Source organism: Prinia subflava, chromosome Z (genome assembly GCF_021018805.1).
Source record: "Prinia subflava isolate CZ2003 ecotype Zambia chromosome Z, Cam_Psub_1.2, whole genome shotgun sequence".
In the NCBI taxonomy this organism is placed as follows: Eukaryota; Metazoa; Chordata; class Aves; order Passeriformes; family Cisticolidae; genus Prinia; species Prinia subflava.
In genome coordinates, this window is record NC_086283.1 from 35,455,668 (window position 1) to 35,474,598 (window position 18,931).

The 18,931-nt window shown below is 36.6% G+C and overlaps 1 protein-coding gene across 4 annotated transcripts in view; it reads left to right on the top strand.

Annotated features, from left to right (window-relative positions):
* Positions 1 to 18,931, top strand: part of PCSK5 (proprotein convertase subtilisin/kexin type 5) — a 225,742-nt gene that overhangs the window by 78,838 nt on the left and 127,973 nt on the right. For all 4 annotated transcript variants that reach the window (XM_063422828.1, XM_063422830.1, XM_063422831.1 and 1 more), the window contains exons 6-7: positions 11,562 to 11,650; positions 17,226 to 17,398. In XM_063422828.1, the coding sequence (XP_063278898.1) occupies positions 11,562 to 11,650; positions 17,226 to 17,398 (262 nt within the window). The remainder of the gene's footprint in view (positions 1 to 11,561; positions 11,651 to 17,225; positions 17,399 to 18,931) is intronic.

Genomic DNA, 18,931 nt, shown 5'->3' on the forward strand with positions numbered 1-18,931 from the left:
TGACCTCAGAGTCTTATAAACCAGCAGTCCCACAAACAACACCCCTCAGAACTACTCATCTCTCCACTTCACATCTCAAGGTGGTATCAAATAACCTGTGGCCACATCCCCTCCTGGCTACTGCAAAAATTAACCCTCTCCTAGCCAGAACTAAGTCATGACCCAACCAAGTGCCATGGGGCATAATAGAGCATGGGGAAGAATATCTTTCTGCATGACCTATAGATCTTGCTAGTAGTTGTTGCTTGGCAGTAGTTAAAGGTTCCAGTGTAAAATTGTAAAAATAAGGAAGATAAACTTTGCGGCTTGCAGAATTGTGCTGTGATGAAGTATAATAAATTTACAGATTCATTTGGAGCAACTTTTTCCCTTTCTGTTTTAACTGTTACTTAGAGTCTTTGGGTGCTGTTATACAACATGCTTGTCCTTTAGGTTGCCATACCTCTGGGGCAATCATCATACATGCTTCATTTCTTCTTTCTCAGCGTAGAACTGAAAACATGTGTGTAGAATCTTTTAGTGGAAAACTTTCTTTTCTTGAAAGGAAATTGTTGTAAAAACATGGACTACAAATCCTCACTATATACTGCATTTGATAATGTTTTTCTTTTAATGCAAAACAGGTGTTTAACCTGTGGGAAGAGATGCCATGTGCATTAAAACAAATCAGACAACAAACTAACAGTTGGTGTTTTGAAGTTCTCATGCTTTGTTGTTTCAGAATAAAATGTCTGTTCATTTGATCAGACATGGGATCTTCAAATTGCTGGAAGCTGAGGACAGTTAGCCAGGTTAGAGGAGGGGCAGTCTCTGTTAAGTTAATTCACCTACCCATGATAGGCACCCCTTGTCACCAGTGTTTATAATCAGTCCTTGATGACAGCATTTCATATTGACAAGACATTAAAAAATCATTGGACTACAAGCCTTGATGAAGTAGCCTTTTGATCCAGTTTCCATAGTAAAAATCTTATCATGAAAGTTTTGTCAGACTGCCAAAAATTGTCTTTTTGTTAACCTCTTCTAATCTGCTCATTATGTTATCACACTATGTTACATAGTCCTGCCTGCCAACCATAAGTGCTATAATTTATAATTTTTGAGAGCCATAGGAAAGACAGTTCTTAGAGTAGTCACTGAAAGTGAGAGAAGTGAAACAGAAGAATAAACAAAACCCAAATTCAGCTAGAATTCCAGTTGAAAGATGAAAAAATAGTCTTTTTTCTGTACCCTGGTATCAGTCGCTGAACAGTATTGTTTACTGCTTAACTAGTGTTTGAAGAACAGTGCTCTTCTTTTTTATGATGTATTAGACTTTCATGGTCCCAAAACATTTAACCACAACACTTAAGGAAAGCCTTCTTTCTGTTTCTAATTACTGAAGTACCAGACAATGAGCTCACAAATAAAATTAAGTTCTGAAGCATTAAGCAACTGCTTCTAGTGTTTTTATGTAAATTACTGATCACAGTGAGTCAGATATTCCCTTACAATTCAAAGCCAACAATAGGAGGGACACAGACTTTTCTGAAGTTTTTCTATTGAGAGTTAGATGTGAAAGGTTTTTTCAGATGTTCTTTTTCCCAGAATAGGTATTTCTTCTAAGTATGTGTCTATATTTTGAGGTTTTGAACTTAGCAGGGGAGAGTTTGCAGCTATGGTAGGCTAGTTTTGATGTTGTAAAATGGTAAATCAGTTTCAAGTTGCATGCATGTATACTTATACAGCTGAATAGAATTTGAGAGCACAAATACATTTTTTCTGTGCTTTCCGCTTTTCAAACATTATAGGTATTGGCGAAAGTTAAAGAGCGGATCCATGTTGCATATGTGGTAATTGACTTTGACAAATGATTTCACAGTTAGTCAGCACAGTCAAAGATAGTGCAAAATATGGTTCATTGAGACTTTTGAGCCAGCATAAGTACAACATTGATTACCCTTCTTGTGTTTGTGGCAACAAGGCAGACCTCTAATTACAGGTTTGATAAAGCTGTTTCAAATCCAATGTCAAAAGCTTTTAAATTGAAGCATTTTTATAAATATCATACTATTAATGGTTGAACTTTGCAAACTTATGATAGAAACTGATATCTTAATGGCATTACTAGGGTGTCTTAATAAGAAATTTTCAGATGTTGCATTTTTTTACAAATGAAAATATGTGCATTTGTAAGGTTACTGCCCTTGGCAGGGATTTTTTTATAGCCTTGATTTACATTTCTATGATTCTGTAATTTGTCTTAAAGATATGGTCAGATTACTCCTTACACACACTTTATCAAAGTCAGATTTCTCTCTTGAAGACCAGTTTCCTTATTTCCTTTTCCTGAAGGAAAATAATCAAGATAGAGAAATTCAGTTGTCAAAGTAAAGGAATGGATATCACAGATACAGATTACACCAATGAGTATATGTTTAACCTGGTTTAAAAATTACTTGTACTGCTATATAGACTCAAAGCAATTATAAAATCTTGGGTATTAGAAAACTGAGGAGGAGACTATGGCTTGTTTACTTAGCCAAAATGTATGATGATGAGGCTGTTGGCTAGGTTTGTCAAGGATTGGCAAAGACAGTGTTGTGAGAAGGTGTGTTTTACTTCTCCTTTCAGTCCAGATTTATGTTCCCTGCACTTCTCTCCTTAAGACTCCAGGAACATCAGGTGAACAGTGGCTGACTTGTTCTGCACTGAAGTAAGCATGTGAGAATTAGATTTCTTATGCTGAAACCCTTTTTCCAAGTAAAAGGAAACTTTGCTCCTGCTGAGTCAATGATATAAGATTCATTAAAAAGCAAGTATCAACACAGATAAAAGTACTTGAACTTATTTCAACAATTTCCTCATTCATCTTTGAAATACGTCTTTAAGGAGAAGTGGAAGGTCCGTTTAATGCAGAACAACAACAAATGAAATTTAGGATTAAGTACAGTACATATCTTGGAGTTGAAATTGCACTCAGAATTCAAGATGGGTAGGAACTGTGTCTCTGAGCTGGAATATGGTGCAGATACAGAGTTAAGTCATTTTAATTTCTTTAAAATGTTGTCACAGCAGTCATCTACTATGAAAAATAGAGTATGCAGATTAAGTGAAGATCCATCCATGACCTGTGTGCACATCACTGTATTGTTCCTCATTTTTGTGTTGTGATTTTAGGATCCTTGCATCTGTCAGTATCTTCCTTGCATGAAAGAAAATTTTCCGTAAGAAGGTTCCCCTAAACTGTTATTGGGCTCTCCAAAGGCTTCCAAGGCTTATTTTTCTGCTAAGGAGATCTAAGCATGAAACTCCAGATTTGCATTCTTGTATTTTAAGATATTCTTCGTTTCTGCTTAGGTATGACTTCAACAGAACTGATGCAAAATATGTCTGAGAAGTTTTTGTTTTCTATTTCATTGGGAGTTTCATTACACAAAAGTGTGAGATTTTAAGTAAAAAGAGGTTGCTCAAGCACTTGAGATATCTTCAGATGATCCAGATTGGTGTCAGTGTGGATGAAAGACATAAATCAGAATATACAGTGACTGATAATACACTATCATACAAATCTTGTGAAACAGAAGTATAGAATGGAAGAAATCTTAAAGACAGAGGAGTGAGCCTTCCCTATTTTCCAAAAGGTGAGCCATCAGGGAAGAAAACTGGCCTGGTGTAACAGGAGCTTTTGCAGGAACTCAGATTAGGTTAAAAACCAGATTTTATGGCCCTTAGAAGAAGGGTCAGACAACTCAGGAGAAATACAGTGATGTTAGGTCATGTAGAAAGAAAACCAGAAAGGTGAAGTCTCAACTAGAGCTCAATCTGGCTACTGATGTAAAAGACAATAGAAAAACTTTTATAAATACATTAAGAACAGAAGGAAGGCCAAGGAAAATCTCCATTCTTTATGGACCTGACAGGGAATATCATGAATGATGAGGAAGCAGTTGAGATACTTAATGCCTTCTTTGGCTCAGTCTTTAACAGTAAAGTATTCAAACATGGAGCTGTTGCAGAGTTGCAGATCCCACAATTGCTGTGCTGGTCCATTTGTCTTTGTAAAGCATCACATAACTGGCAGGGCAATGGGGGTGGAAAAAAAATAAAGAGGATATAAAACCAACTTTGGATCCTTTGGGTCCTTTAACTCATATAATTTCGGGTATTATATGTAACAGCAGCAGATACATTTGTTAGAGAAATTTGTGGTGTCTACAGATATATAGGACACTTTAAATACATAGGAAACTATCTCCAAAGTAGGTCAAGGGCCCTGAAAACCTTAGAAATCAACTTGATAGCTGTAAGAGCAAATAGATAAAAATCAAATAAATTACATCACTTGGTTTCTTCATGTTCAGTTAGGTTGCAGTATCAAGTCTTCTAATTCACAAGGCAAACCTCTACAATAGGCAAGCAGTAATGGAGAAGAAAGCATTCTTGCTTCTCATCAAGATATTCCTACCTATCACTGGTTTAAGTGTAGTTAGCTAGCTTGTGCAGGATTGCTAAGAAGCTGCAGTCCAAAGTTTTACTCCTGGCTTTATTTACAAATGTTATATGGGGATTTGCTTATAGAACAAAGAAAAATTGTAGAGCTTTTTTTTTTTTTCTGAAAGTTATTATTAAGATGTGGCTATTCTAGTAGAGGTGTTTCTTTTAGTCTCAGATTTTCAGTTCAAGCTCTTGGTACCTCTTCAGTAGAATGGGAATAGAAGTGTCTTCCTACATCCAAAAAGTACTACTTTTTTAAGACTTTAGATGTCGTAGTAAAAGTGATGAAAATGCATGCAAGTGCAAAATCAAGTTTGTCTGGTTTAGTTAATAATTTTTTCAAAAAGAAATGACAAATTGCTTCACCAGTATCCATCTCAACCAAAGCTCTTCTTACTGTGCAGATAACATAGTGCAGCCATTATATAATAACCTTTCCCAAGTACAAGAGTGTTCACTACGGGGGGTACATTAGGAATGTTCAGCAGCAACTTTCTAACAAGCTTTATTCATTGTGTCCAAGACTATTGTGTCCAATTCATTGTGTCCTGTGTTTTCTAAGGATATCTTTGGTAAGTATGGGTGGACTTTCCTTGGAATAGAAAATACATGCCGTAGCCAAAATATTGTGTCATGTGCCAGTTCATACTCTAAAGCTTTCAAAGACTATTGAAATTTCTAATAGATCATTGACTTTGGATAGCCATATATTGAGAAACACTGACATTAGTGAAAGAAGAAATAAACCAGAAGATTAAATAAATAGGAACCACTCATAAAACATACCAAGAGTTTCTATTTGTGTAAAGTAACACTGGGAGTGACACTAATTTGGTTTCTAATCTGAGGCCTTGCTCCCAAATTAGGATTAATTGTAGAGTCAAAAGACATTAACAAAACCTTAAACTATGCTCATTATCCATATTTGCTAAGAATTACTGTGAGGCATCATTTTCCAGATCTCATCCTAAATATACTTATGTCAGGTAGAAATATTTAATCTCATTTTTGAGATGAACAAGGGTAAATTAAAAGTGACGTAAAATGTTGTTAAAATAATATAAGAAGCTCTCTGCAAAGTTTTTTGCTCATTTAAGTCATGTCATTAGGATACTCCAAAATCTTCAGATCTAGGATTGTGTTCTAATCACTGAGACTATTGTAGACAGGAACAGGGAATTTAATTTTTATGTGGAACAAGTGTAAAGAATTAGCTAAATAAACTATTTTTTAAAGTACTTCCATTTTTTCTTGTATAAAAACACATTCCTGTTTTTGTCCTTTTTTCCTTATTAAGATGCATAATCTAGTTGTCCCCCTTACTATTTTGCTAGCCAAGATTTCAACTTGGGCTTTTGTTTGTCCTTCTTTCTGTATGTCATGAACAAAGTGATAAAGCTATTGAATCTCAGAGATTTAGAATGAGAAAAGAGTAGACAGGTATTTGGTTCTTCCCAAATGTTTGTGCTACAGAATCACAGGATTAACTAGGTTGGAAAAGACCACTGAGATCTTAGAGTCCAACCTATGATCCATCACCACCCTGTCAACTAGATCATGGCACTGAGTGCCACATCCAATCTTTTCTTCAACACCTCCAGGGACAGTGACTTCACCACCACCTTGGCAGCCTATTCCAATGCCCCATCACTCCTGTGGAGAAATTCTTCCTGATTGTCTTGGTTTGGAAAGACAGGTATCTGTCAGGGAAAATTGAAGTTTCCCTTGGAATGGAGAAGGTAAAAACCCCCTCCCTCCAAATTATTACAGTTTTTCAATTAGGAGCTTTCAGGCAAAAATATGGTAACAGGAATAACAGTTTTTTACTAGGAATATTCAAAAAAAAATTACAAGTGCAGTAGTACAAAAAAAAAAATTAAAACAAAAAAACCCACAACAACACCACCAAAAAACAAAACAAAACACCAACCAAACAAAAAACCCCACAAAACAAAAAACAAACAAAAATAACACCCAAAAAAACCCCAAAAAACCAAACAAGCAAACAAAAGTCCTAGAAAAAACAGACAGTTAGAATACAACCTGACACCCTGTTGTCAGGGTGTTGGAAGCAGTCCAAATAAGTCTTCCTGGAGTAACAGATGTTGTTCTGTGAAGTAGAGATGGTCCTGTCGAAAAGAAGAGTCCAGTGCTGGCGAGATGACTCCAGTCATTCCCTGAGAATTCAGTGGAAAGACAGGCTAACTTCATGTTTGGGGTTGCTGGTTTTATGCCGGTGGAAAGGCTTTGGCTCCTCCCGCTGGGTGGAGCATCTCACAATGGAATGAGGTGATGTTGTCAGTCATGTGAGAGGCCTTCAATGGCTCATTCACAGGTGATGTCCCTCGGAGGACAATGGGTGGAGGAAGAGATAAGAAGGCACTGCCATATCTGATGTTATCAGGTTCTCCCATTAACAGAAGGCATCCACCCTCTTCCACCCTAGAGTTACAAGAGATAAAGAACAGCATCTCCCAACTGGTTTCAACAGATGAAAATAGAATACACATTTTTGGTTACATTTTTTCAACCCAAGACACTAATGTTCAGCCTAAACCCTTTCTTGTGCATCTTAAGACTTGCCATCTTGTCCTGTTGCTATTGCCTGGGGGAAGATGCTGAGCCTCTGGCTACACACTCCTTTCAGGGAGTTGTAGATAGTAATAAGGTGTTCCCTGAGCCTCCTTTTCTCCTCTATTCTTTAGTCTGTACAAAAAAGAGACTGCCAGAATTGCTTATAACCTTCTTGTTCTAAGATTTTCCACCCTTTCTACAGCCTCTCAACCAACCATTTTATAACCATTTGGTTATAAAAATAAGTTTTTGCTTATACGGGAGGAGAGTCTTGAAGTCTAAGCAGCCTCACATGCTTCAGTTTCAAAAGCAGACAAAGTAGAAGTGCTTTTCATTAGGTATGTCTAAGTAGTCATATACTCTTCCGAGGTAATACTAGCCTTGATGTTACTGTTCAACAAGTTTAATTCCAGAGCACGGTAACTAATCTGTACAGGTTTTACTTGCAATTTGCTTTAGTGACTTAAGAGCAAGAATTGCATTGACCACTTTAAGATGGTTACTGTAGATAGTATGAAAAGCAGTAGGAGAAAAAAAGATCAGCTGAAAGTTTTGCTGTTTCCTGATGGTTGAACTGTTTAATTTCTTTTCACCAAGTTTTTTTTTTTTTCCTTCTAGAAAAGAGGCTGAATAATTTTTTTTTTCCTTGGATTAAAGCAAATCAGGACATCTGTATTTTTTTAAAATTACATTTAATTATATACTTGGCTAAATATATTATTTGCTGATTTTATTTGATGCTTTATATTCTACATCTTATTTCATTTGCTCCATCAGATCGTCTATTCATTGTTTGTTTTGAAATTAAGAAAAAAGTGTATTTGTTTTATATGTTCAGTTAATTTGCCCACTCACAAAAATAAAACTGTAAAATGCTAATTAAATTGTAGAGGCATATTCCTTTCCTAGGCTTGTATCAGAACTTCACACTTGTTACAAATTAACTGCTAATAGCTAACAAATGCTAAGAGAGTGGCAAGTCAGCTTTTCTGTTATCCATGCTGTTAAATTTAAAATTTGCGTGTCTGACGTGTGAAATGTTCCTGTGTTTGTTTTAATGCTGTCATCCTTGATTTTGTGAGAAATAAATGAGATATTTTCAAGTTTTTCTAAAAGCAACCTCCCATAATCATGCAAAAAGTCATTAGCCCTGGGGACGTTGACTGGAGTTCTTCCAGTCCTGTGCTGTAACCACATTACAGCACTGTGATGCTGAGAAACACTATCCTGCCTGTGATGACACCAGGTCTTTGGCATTTTTCTTGATATCTCACACTGAAGATTTGTGTAACTTGTTTTTCGTATTTACCCTGTCATCTTTCTCCACTGTTAATATCCAAGTATCTCTCCTTTGGGAAGTAGCTTTATTATTGCTATTTTTCAGCTGTAGCAGATTATATGTTAAAGGCAAAATATTAATATTTGGCTTGCCTATGCTTTTAATGTGTGACATTTCCTTTTTATGTCCTTATTCAGATGTTCCTAGAACAGCATCCCAACCTAAGGTCAATTTGGAAAGTGTTTTCCACCCTCTGGATTATTAGAGAACATTTATATATGAACAGCTCTAAAATAATTCTTTTTCAGTGCTATATAAGACATTTGTCTGGGATTCAATAACGTGCATATCTGATGATTGCTGTTAAAATATATCTTTTTCTCCAGCTGTTATTACATTGTAACCCTTCAGATACCACATTTCCTGTTGAGGATTATATTGCAGTTTAAGAGACAACTTTGTAAACATTTGAAAGTTTAACTAAAGAAGAGTTTTGCAAAAACTAAATTCCAACTCAGTTATTTTCCTACCAATACCAATAGCTACTCAAATTTCCATTCTTTCTCTTTCCATAGGATTGAAAAACATTACAACATTTAAAGTTCCCTTATTCCTATAATTTTCAATTTCCACCAATCACATAGTTTAGTTCATGTTACAGGTTACATCCCTGGGATTCTGCTGTAATTTATAATAACAACTAATTTGGATTTTTATTTTTTAGTATTAGCGCATTGTCTTTATGCAGAGAAAGTTTCCCCCTCTGAGAAAAAGGGCATCCCAAGAGATGTGAGCGGAACTGGTGTTGCGCACCAGTTGGCCCTGGGGTAACCAGCATGTTTGATGGTAGAGTGGAAATCTAATCTTTTTGACAGAGTCTGTTGGATGTAGTTACCAAAATAGCAGGTATCCGTATTCTCCATTTGGAGCCAAGGAGAAATTCGAGCTGTTTGTTCCATTCTTCTCCAGGGAGCCTCGCTCCTCCAGGTGTGGCTTCTTTACATTCACTTTCTCAGCTGAAAGACTTTCCTCTCATTACTTCTTCCCGAACCTGGTACCCATGAGGGATTTCTTCACAATGCAGTATCTGTCTGGGAAGCTGCAGTTTAGCCATATGACTTTCACCAGGCAGGGAATGATTTATTAATAAATTATATGCACAAAGCTGATGTCTGCAGATATTTCTACATTTCTAGAGTATAGTCATATGTGCTTTGACTGTTTGAGTGATAACACCTGAAAACTTGCATGTGACACCAAACAAAATCATAATGAAAAGAAGGGATGTTTGGATATAATGTCTTGTAAAAGTTTTTAACACAGGTCTTCTCATTTAAATACTAAGACATTTTCAAAGACATTACTTCAAACATAGAGCTAGAAGACTATTTGAAAATTCTTGAAGTAAGGATCTTTTAGAAACTTGTTTTCATCTGTGATTTTTGAATTATTTACTTCAGGCGTTTCAAAATAATCCCATAAATGGATAAGACAATTTATTTGCCAATTAAAGTCAAACAGGTTTTTTTCAAATGAAGAATAATTAGGCTTTAAAATTTGTCTTCATATGAAAAATAAACTTCAAATTTAGTGAAGTTCTTGAAAATTTTTCTGATTAAGTTTGGCAACAAATAGTGATTTGTGACAGATCAATACGAAATTAGTTGAGATAACATAATTATGAAATCTCAATCCGGCTTTAGAATTAGTCAGTTTCCAACTTGTCCGTTTGATTTTGTGAATGAAGATTACACTTTTCTCATAGGTTATGTATCTCTTGTCAAATAAACTGAGTTATATTCTTTGGCAATTTAGCAGTTTAGTGTTGATCATTTATATTGCTTGTTTTTTTGTTCTCTTGTTTTCCTAGTCCTGTTTGTTGTTGTTCTTGTTTTACGTTAATCCATTCCAAACAAGTAATCTTAATGTCTCCCGTCTAAGTGTCTTAAAAGGGTAAGGGGGAAAAATTACTCTACTAATAATGAAATAAGGAATGACTCTACCCAAAACAAGCTGTACAAGGGAAAGTAGCAGTGATTCTTGTCTGTAATTTGAGCACCAACTTTAATTAATAAACACCTGTGTTCTCCAGATTTGTGTGCAAGCAAGTCTGTCAACCACCACCAGGAGAAGACTGTCTGTGTACACAACTGATCTCAGCAAGCCTCCTCTGAAGGGCTTGCTATGTTGTTTTCTGTTTCTCCGTTTGACTTAAACGTCTTTGTTTTTGGCTACCCAAGTCTTACATTATCGTTTTGTCTATGTCTTACCAACTCCCCATCTCTTTTGCTGTCTGGTCTGAAACTCTATATCTCCCCCTCATAGCACCTCTCTGAAGTTCCCTAGTGACCATCTCACTTGTGTCATTTCTGCTACTTAACTGCACAAGCATGAGGGCATGACTTATTAGTAGAAAACACTCTGTGAAACTCATGCTAAGGAAAAAAAATGGCAGCTCTCCTACTATGGGAACAATATGTATGTCCATTGCCACCTTTTAGAGCACATAGATCAGGGCTGGGCAAAGCATCCCACTGTGACTTTGGACAGTGGGGAAGGCCATGAGCAACAACTGGACATTTTGTATTTTCCTTCAGTAACTTCTTGAAATTAAATACTTGGAGCTCAGCTCTGCTTCTAGGCACAGAGCATACCTCTGATGTGAAGGCTGCTTCTTACATTTTTACTGCTTCCAGAAAGGCAAGCATAATGCAGAGTTGGCCCAAGGCAGGACCAAGATGTGCCTAAGCTTTGAGCATACCTGGCATACCGCCTTAGCCTCACCTCTAAAAAGCAGTGTGGGCATTGATGCAACCTCATCTTCCTCATGGCATATTGTGCATGCTGGAGGTTGGATGGAACACATATTGTAGCAATAGGAGTGGTTGATAGAGAATTCTGGACAAACATTTTGTTTAAATGTAGAATTTTGTTCAAAATTGACAACCAATATCTAAGACTCCTTTCTGTTGCAGTGAATTATGTATAATTGTTGTATATATTTACTACAAGCTGTGAGTGTTTCCAGTAGGCACGAAGAGTTTAAAGTAATTAAATGTTAAAATATGTTCAGAGAAATATTGTAACATGGGTATAAATTATTGTGAGGGGTGCAAGACATAGTGCAAGACATGGTGGGTAGCTGTTCATTTAGCACCTGAGGATAAGCAAAATTGAAGCCTTTAATCCCAATGATTTGTGCTTACTTGGAAAAATGTTTGTCTGACTGCAGGCATGGAACCCGTTGTGCTGGAGAAGTGGCAGCCACGGCAAACAACTCACACTGCACAGTAGGAATCGCCTTTAATGCCAAGATTGGAGGTATGTGAAACAATCTCCCACAGGAAAAAAAAGTAACCAAAGAGCCATTTGTGCTAAGTGGTGCATTCAGACCTTTCTCAACAAGAGAAGGAGATTTGTATGAGCAAGTCTCACTGTGTTAGCTAGTAAAGCTTAGTTGTAGAGTTGTTGTTCAGTATCAATACTGAAGGAGTTTGTCTGTGGTGGCCTTTCTGCAGTGCTTTCTGGAACACTGCCTCCCAGTACATATCAAAAAGTAGAAAGTCAAACTTTTGATGAAAACGTGACCCCAGAATTAGGACACTGGAGTTTTCTCACAGATTCAGAGCTCTTAAGTGATTAACTTTGACAAACCATAAGTAAAAGTACACATCAATAATATTGCCTTGCATATTGATCCCAAACGAAACATTCTCAAACTATAATGCATTTTTTGGTTGTTTGCCTCTGGTTGGTGATAATCTTTTGACCTCTGTGAGTGATAATATTATTGCCTGAAAATCAGTGTTTGATCACATATTTTTGTTCATTCAGCTAAGAAGTTTCAAGTGTTTTTTGTGAATTCCTAGTCATTGGCTGTTCGTTTAATGTCTTTAGCTTAGTTTGTGGCAGTGATTATCAACATGTCATCTGCATGTCTCCTGGGATGTAACCTGCCTGTGACAGATTGTAATACTTATAGTGAAGTTTATTCTGAACTTCCAGCAAAGTTATGGGATTGGTATATTGGCTTTCAGCTGAAAGACTGAGTTTGTAGCTCAAACTCCTTAATTGTTGGCTTTTGAAACTGAGCCTAAAGTAAAGCCCATCTATGAAAACAGAAACATGTTTACCTCTTTGTACACCAGAGGACAGTTCAAAAACATGAGCAGAATTGAGACCATGTTTCCATTATTAAAAATATTGCATCTATTCTCTGCTGGATCAGTACAAGTTTGATCCAAATCAAATGGGAGCACAAATTTCAAATTACCCAAAGCATACAGCATCATCTTCACGTCAGCTTTCTGTTTTCCTGCTGGATAAACAAAATTAGGGTAGGTCATACTAGATCCAGGATAAGGGTACAGTGATGCAGAAAAAAATTTTTGCCTCAGGTGAAGAGCCTTCCTGCACAAAGCTACTCTGTCAGAGTGGTTTAGAAAATCAGAACTGGTCAAGTGAAAGAGTTTGTGACAGATGAACAGGTAGTCTCATGTGAACATGGCATTTAACCATGTACCACCAGTTGTGCTATGAAATCTGTTGAGCTGTCAAACTAGAGTCAGAAGAGAGTTAGTGCACTCATGGAAATAACAGATGCCTTCTGGCAAAGGCAGAAGTGGAATAGTCACACAACCTACAGCAGCTTTGATATGGCTTTGAAAAGTTCTCCAGAAGTAACAGTGGCTTCTTAATAGTTTATTAATTATTAAGTATAAGGAATCTGCAATAATAAATACCCTCCAGGCATATTAGATGACTCATAGTCTTTTCTTAATATAGTTTAAAAACTGATTTAGATGAACACAGTATGCAGGTAATAGAAACAATAAAGACTAAATACATGTGCCTTTTTATTATTTATTCTTGAAAGAAGGCTGGATGTTAGTAACAGTGAGGTGCCACCTTTTAAAAGAATCAGCATTTGGAAATGAGATTTCAGGAAGCTCAACAAATAATCTGCAGAAAATCAGAGTTAAGAGAAAGTTCCAGGGAAGGTATGTTAAACTTCCTCTTCCACTAGGTGAATATGTTTAAGAGTTTTTTTGCTTCTGACTTCTACTTGACCTCTACTCTACCTCGTTCCATTCCATCAGAGCAGCCATAAGCTACCCATGTGAATATACAGTGGTTGTGTTTCCTCTCTACAGGCCAGATACAGTATAAATTTTTTTTAATCATATTATGCAGAACTAGTATTGAGCTCACTGGTTTCCCAGGAATTTAAAGGCCCTCTTGGGGTATTCTTGGAGAAGAAACTAGGGTTAAGGTAAAGCAATTACATTCTCCTTATATATAGGAGCACCTGCTGACAGTGATGTTGGATTTGCTCCACCAAGATAAGTATCTTTTACTTCCAACCGGAAGGCATTTCTGGACACATAAGGGATACTAAGGATATCAAGCAAAAGGCGAAAAAAAAATCTGTCCCATCAATATGCCATAAAATACTGGCAGTTGAACAAATCCACTTAATGATCTTTCTGATGGAAGTTGTTAATAAGATAACCATTAATAATGCTAATTTTCTTCTAAATGTGTTTGTACTCCTTGTCTCCTTTCCATACATTTAAGAACATCTGATGACCAAGTTTCCTAGAAAGTCTGAGCCTCCTTTTAAAATGCAGTAACTGGAGATGTAACCTGTAGAAAAGAAAATTTTACTAAAATTGCAATCTGAGTCTTCAGGGTTTTTACAGGTTATGACAAGTTTCTTATGAAAAATTATGCAAGTTTCTGTGTAGCTAAACCACAGATCCTTCTCACTAAAAGACAAACCAATGCACCTAAAGGATGAATCTTTTTTTACGTGTTTAAACTCTGCAATAATCACACAAAATAAATTACCATGTACAGAGCTTGTGAGACTGTTTTATAGGAAGGGTTGGTTAGCTTGCTGTTATTATTGCAAACTGATTGTGGAAGTTGTAAAACATCTGTGGGGATTTGGGTGCTTAGTTACTTGGCTGTGCTCAAGTCCTGATGGGAAAACAGTTACACTGAATTATGGCACAACAGATGTATATTGTCTTCAGTTGACGAGGATTAGTTCAGCTGTTTCTTGAAGTTTAGGTCAGATGTTGAATAAAAGCAAGCATTTTAAAAGAAAACTTCCTTTCAGCTCAGTTTTGTATGTTTCCTGTGTTTTGTTGAAAATTTGTTCAAAATTTAAAAGTAAAAAGCCACATTTTGTAGTTACTGCAAATGTTAGGAAAAGTTTATAGAGCTCTGAAGTCTTGGAACAGTCTGCAAACACAGTCTGCTAGTTGCCTTTTGGATAGCTTTTGTTGTTCTATCACCACATGCCAAATGCAGTTTGGAGGATGTGCGATCAGCAGACCTAACCACTGCAGACATTGGGGCAGGGATAGGAAGACAGGAAGGAAGGAGCATTATTTTCACTGTAAATATCCAATGACATGTCTGTTGTTCAGAGTCATCTTGCACAGAATTACAGTCATTTAGGTTAGATAAGACCAAAGTCATGAAGTCCAACCTTCGGCTGATCATCACCACCTTGTGAACTAGACCACAGTACTAAGTACCATGTCCTGTTGTTTCTTGAATGCCTCCAAGGAGGATGATTCCACCACCTCCCTGAGCAATCTGCTCCACTGCTTAAACAACTCCTTCAGTGAATTCTTTCTGATGTCCACCCTGAACATCCCCTGGTGCAGTTTGAGACTATGTCCTCTCATCCTGTTGCTGGTTGCCTTGGAGAAGGAGCCAACCCCCACCTTACTATGACCTCTTTTCAGACAGTAATAGAGACTAATAAGATCTCCCCTGAGCCCCCTTTTCTCCAGGTTAATTACCCCTACCCTCAGCAGCTCCTCACAGGACTTCAGCCTCTTGACACTTTGTCAGCACTGTTGCCCTTTTCTGGACATGTTCCATCACCTCAATGTCTTTCTTGAAGTGAGGGCCCTAGATTGGAAATAGAACTCCAGATGCAGCTTTACCAGGGCCAAGTACGGGGGACAATCACTTTTCTAGTCCTGCTGGCCACTATTCTTGACACAGGCCAGGATGCCATTGACCTTCTTGGCCACCTGGCCACACTGATGGCTCATATTTAGCTGGCTGTCAACCAGCAGCCCATGTCCTTTTCCCTGCGCCACTTTCCAGTCACTCTGTCCTCAGCCTGTAGGGGTACATGGGGTTGTTTTGACCAAAGTGCAGGAGCTGGCACTTGGCCTGGTTGAACCTCACACAGTTGTCCTTGGCTAACAGCTTTGAAGCATGTCCATCCATTGCTGACTACAGAGAACAACGCCTGTGTCTAAGCCTTGTCTGTTTGCTTTAAAAGTAGACCACTTCACCATCACAAGAATAAAAAAAGAAAAAGTAGTGTGAACTACTTTAGGTGCCAGTGGCAACATTTGGAGCTATTTTTCATGGGTTAAATACAATGTTTAAACTTGCTAACAAAGTCATAAAGGAAAGCTTTATTTTCCTTCTTTCAAAACTAGTGTACCTTTCTTGTCTTTATTCAGAACTAGAGGGATAGTTTAATATGCTTTAAAGGAATTGAGCACACAACTTCCACCCATCATTAATTTTCTGTGATTATGCAGAAGAAAACAAAATCCTAGAATCCTAGAGTTAGCTTAATTACTCCTTTTTATAAAGCAAAGCTCATAGTGAGATCACAGTTTGTAGAAGTGATCTCACAAAACATAGGCAACTTTTGTGTGAACTGAGAAATACAATCACTTTTCATTTTTGAGTCAAATAGAGTAAGGAAGAAAAAGTATTCTTTCAACAAAGCACTCCTTATGCCTCTTGTTAAAGTCTTGGTAAACACACAAGTTTGTTTAATCTGAGCTCATAAGCAAAATGCAATGTGTGCATAATTAAAAATATGTAAATTTGGCTTATAAATAGGAGTGGCCTTTTAAAGGGGAAAGAGCATCTAATTCGAGAATTGTAGAAGTGATCATCTCTCTATCATACAATTTTATTAAATGTTTATTTAATATTTAGCCTCCCTTTTATCACATGTCACACTAGCTGTGTGTAAGTGTTTTTTCTCGTTTAGGTTAAAAGTCGCATTGGTGGTTTTCTCAGATTTAACCACAAGGTCTTACAGTTAGGAAAAAACCCCAACTTCCATATTTTCTCAATAGTCAGATTTTAGCATACTACATTCAGTTTAGTAATCTTAAAACGTCATGAAGTGCTGGCACATTGGCTTGTCCAAACCCCATGAATGGATTCTTTTAACATAAGAATTTCAGATTATACCTCACAAAAGCTTCTTCTGCAAGAGAGGGATGCTCACTGTATTGTAATTTCAGGTTGAACAAGGTTATGTATTTGTTCATAACCTCTTGTAATTGCTGTGCTACAGTTGTGGTAATCATTCTGTACACAAGAGTTCCTCCAGTTCCTTCCTTGCATGCTCACATAGTGATGTTAAGGTTACTTGTCGGTAGGGATCCTTTTATTACATCTATTAACATGATTAAAACTGTAAATGACTCAAGGAAGGTGCTTCAGTTTCACTGCAATAGAAAAGGAGAAAGAAAATCAATTGTTATCTTTAGGTGACATAAAAATATTACAAGGTTCAAGTATTTTTAAATTTTTTTTTTAGCCTAAAACTTCGTTGTGGAAGTTTGAAGGCTTATAGTGAATAAACTACTTTCATATAATTTTTAAAACTTGAAGAAAGATGAAAATATTCATATCTTTTAATATTTTTTTCCATCTAGAGACACTGGGAGAACAGGTACCCAAACAGATTGTTGTTGTTGTTTTTTCATTAATAACAGTAGGAATTCTTAAAATTCTTCAGTCCAGTGTCATACACAACAGTTTTCTCTGGAGGGGTGGAGAAAGAAACATGTTGAGTTTGTTTGTGCAGTTCATTCTATTTTTCGTTCTGAAGGTGTACGGATGCTGGATGGAGATGTGACAGATATGGTAGAGGCAAAGTCTCTAAGCCTTAACCCCCAGCACATCCACATCTACAGTGCCAGCTGGGGGCCTGATGACGACGGTAAGACTGTGGATGGACCTGCTTCTCTAGCACGCCAGGCCTTTGAGAACGGCATCAGAATGGTAGGTTGGCATCGGAGTGCTTCGCCTGGATCTGCTTTCATGTGCGTGTGTAAGGGTACCTGTGCACAGTACGTGCAAGTGCTCAGCATAGGGAAAGGCAAAGGACTTGGAAGGAAAGAAGAAAACTTTTTAAACTTTTTTTTGCATAAAACTAAAAACATAAATTCCTTTAATAGTGACCTGATTGTCAGTCTTACCTGAAATATCAGCTCTACTCATTTTCAACTGGAATATGTCATCCTCAGTGTCTTTTAGAACTGCTCTGAGGTAGTAATTAGAAATAAATTAACTGAGATATGCTACTTTGCACATCAGTGCCAACTGAGCAAATCTGAGTTGCAAAGACATTTTAAAGCAAAACCTTTGACGGTGTTTCCTTCATTTCTGTTTTGCTTTGTTTTTGCATGATTTCTTAATGTAAGTTTGATGATTTTAATAGGGAATTGGGGACAGAAAAAGGTCTATACCTATGGTTCTTTTAAGATTTATGTCTGATCTTATAGAACTTAAAATACTGTGATGAAGAGGACACTAAAGGAACTGCAAGGATGCAGGGGATCTTGCTCAAGAAAGTTTTCTGTTTAAACACATAAATGTGTTTGTTTAAATGCCCTATTTCATACAGGGAAAACAACTGTGAAAAGTTCAGCCTGAATTTCTGTACCAGAAGGACTCAGTCAATTCCTTATTGAAACCTCAAGTTCTCAGAATGGGGATAAATGTGTGGAATAACTTGCCAAGAGCATAGATCTTGCCTGTAAACATTATTGCTCCACTGTTATTATTATAGCAGTAATATGACAAGATACCCTACAGAACCCAGATGAATTTCATTTTATCAGCACATTGTTCTGTATGTGAAATAAGCACCAGTTGATAGCGAAAACATAGCATTTAATTTTCTGAGTTAGACTTTTTCTGGTAACAGTACATATTTTTTATATTTTTTTTTGAGAAATAATAGAAGTTGTATTTTATACAAGTCAAATTATTATTTTTACAATTTAACTTTTATGTCATTTTATCAAACTTTGTTCTGCCTGAAGTTGCCCATGAAGAATTGAATAGATCTAAATATTTCTGTATATTTGGATAATTTATCTGTCTCTGACTATGAAGGCTTCTTCATTTCTACTCACAAAACAGAAGTCCTTTTTCAAACTTACATAAAAATATGCTGATAAGAAATACAAAACATTTAGGGTTAACCTTTAATTTTCATTCTTTAATTTCATTTCAGTCTATAATATAGACTGAAAGATTGTAAATGCACATTGGAATTATCACCTTCCCTGTTAGGCTCTTTCCAGACCAAGAATTGTTTTAAGATAAATTCTTTAATTCTCTTTAATAAATCATATCTTTGTATATTCAGACAAAGGTACTTTTTTTACATTTCCTTACACTGTCATAAGATGTGTTGTTTTAAAAGGTGAGGCAAATGGAAGAAGAAAAGATGAATTTTCTTTGACAAAATATCCCAGAAATGGGCTCATTGTTCAAGGTCATGATTACACATTCAGCCAAACAGAG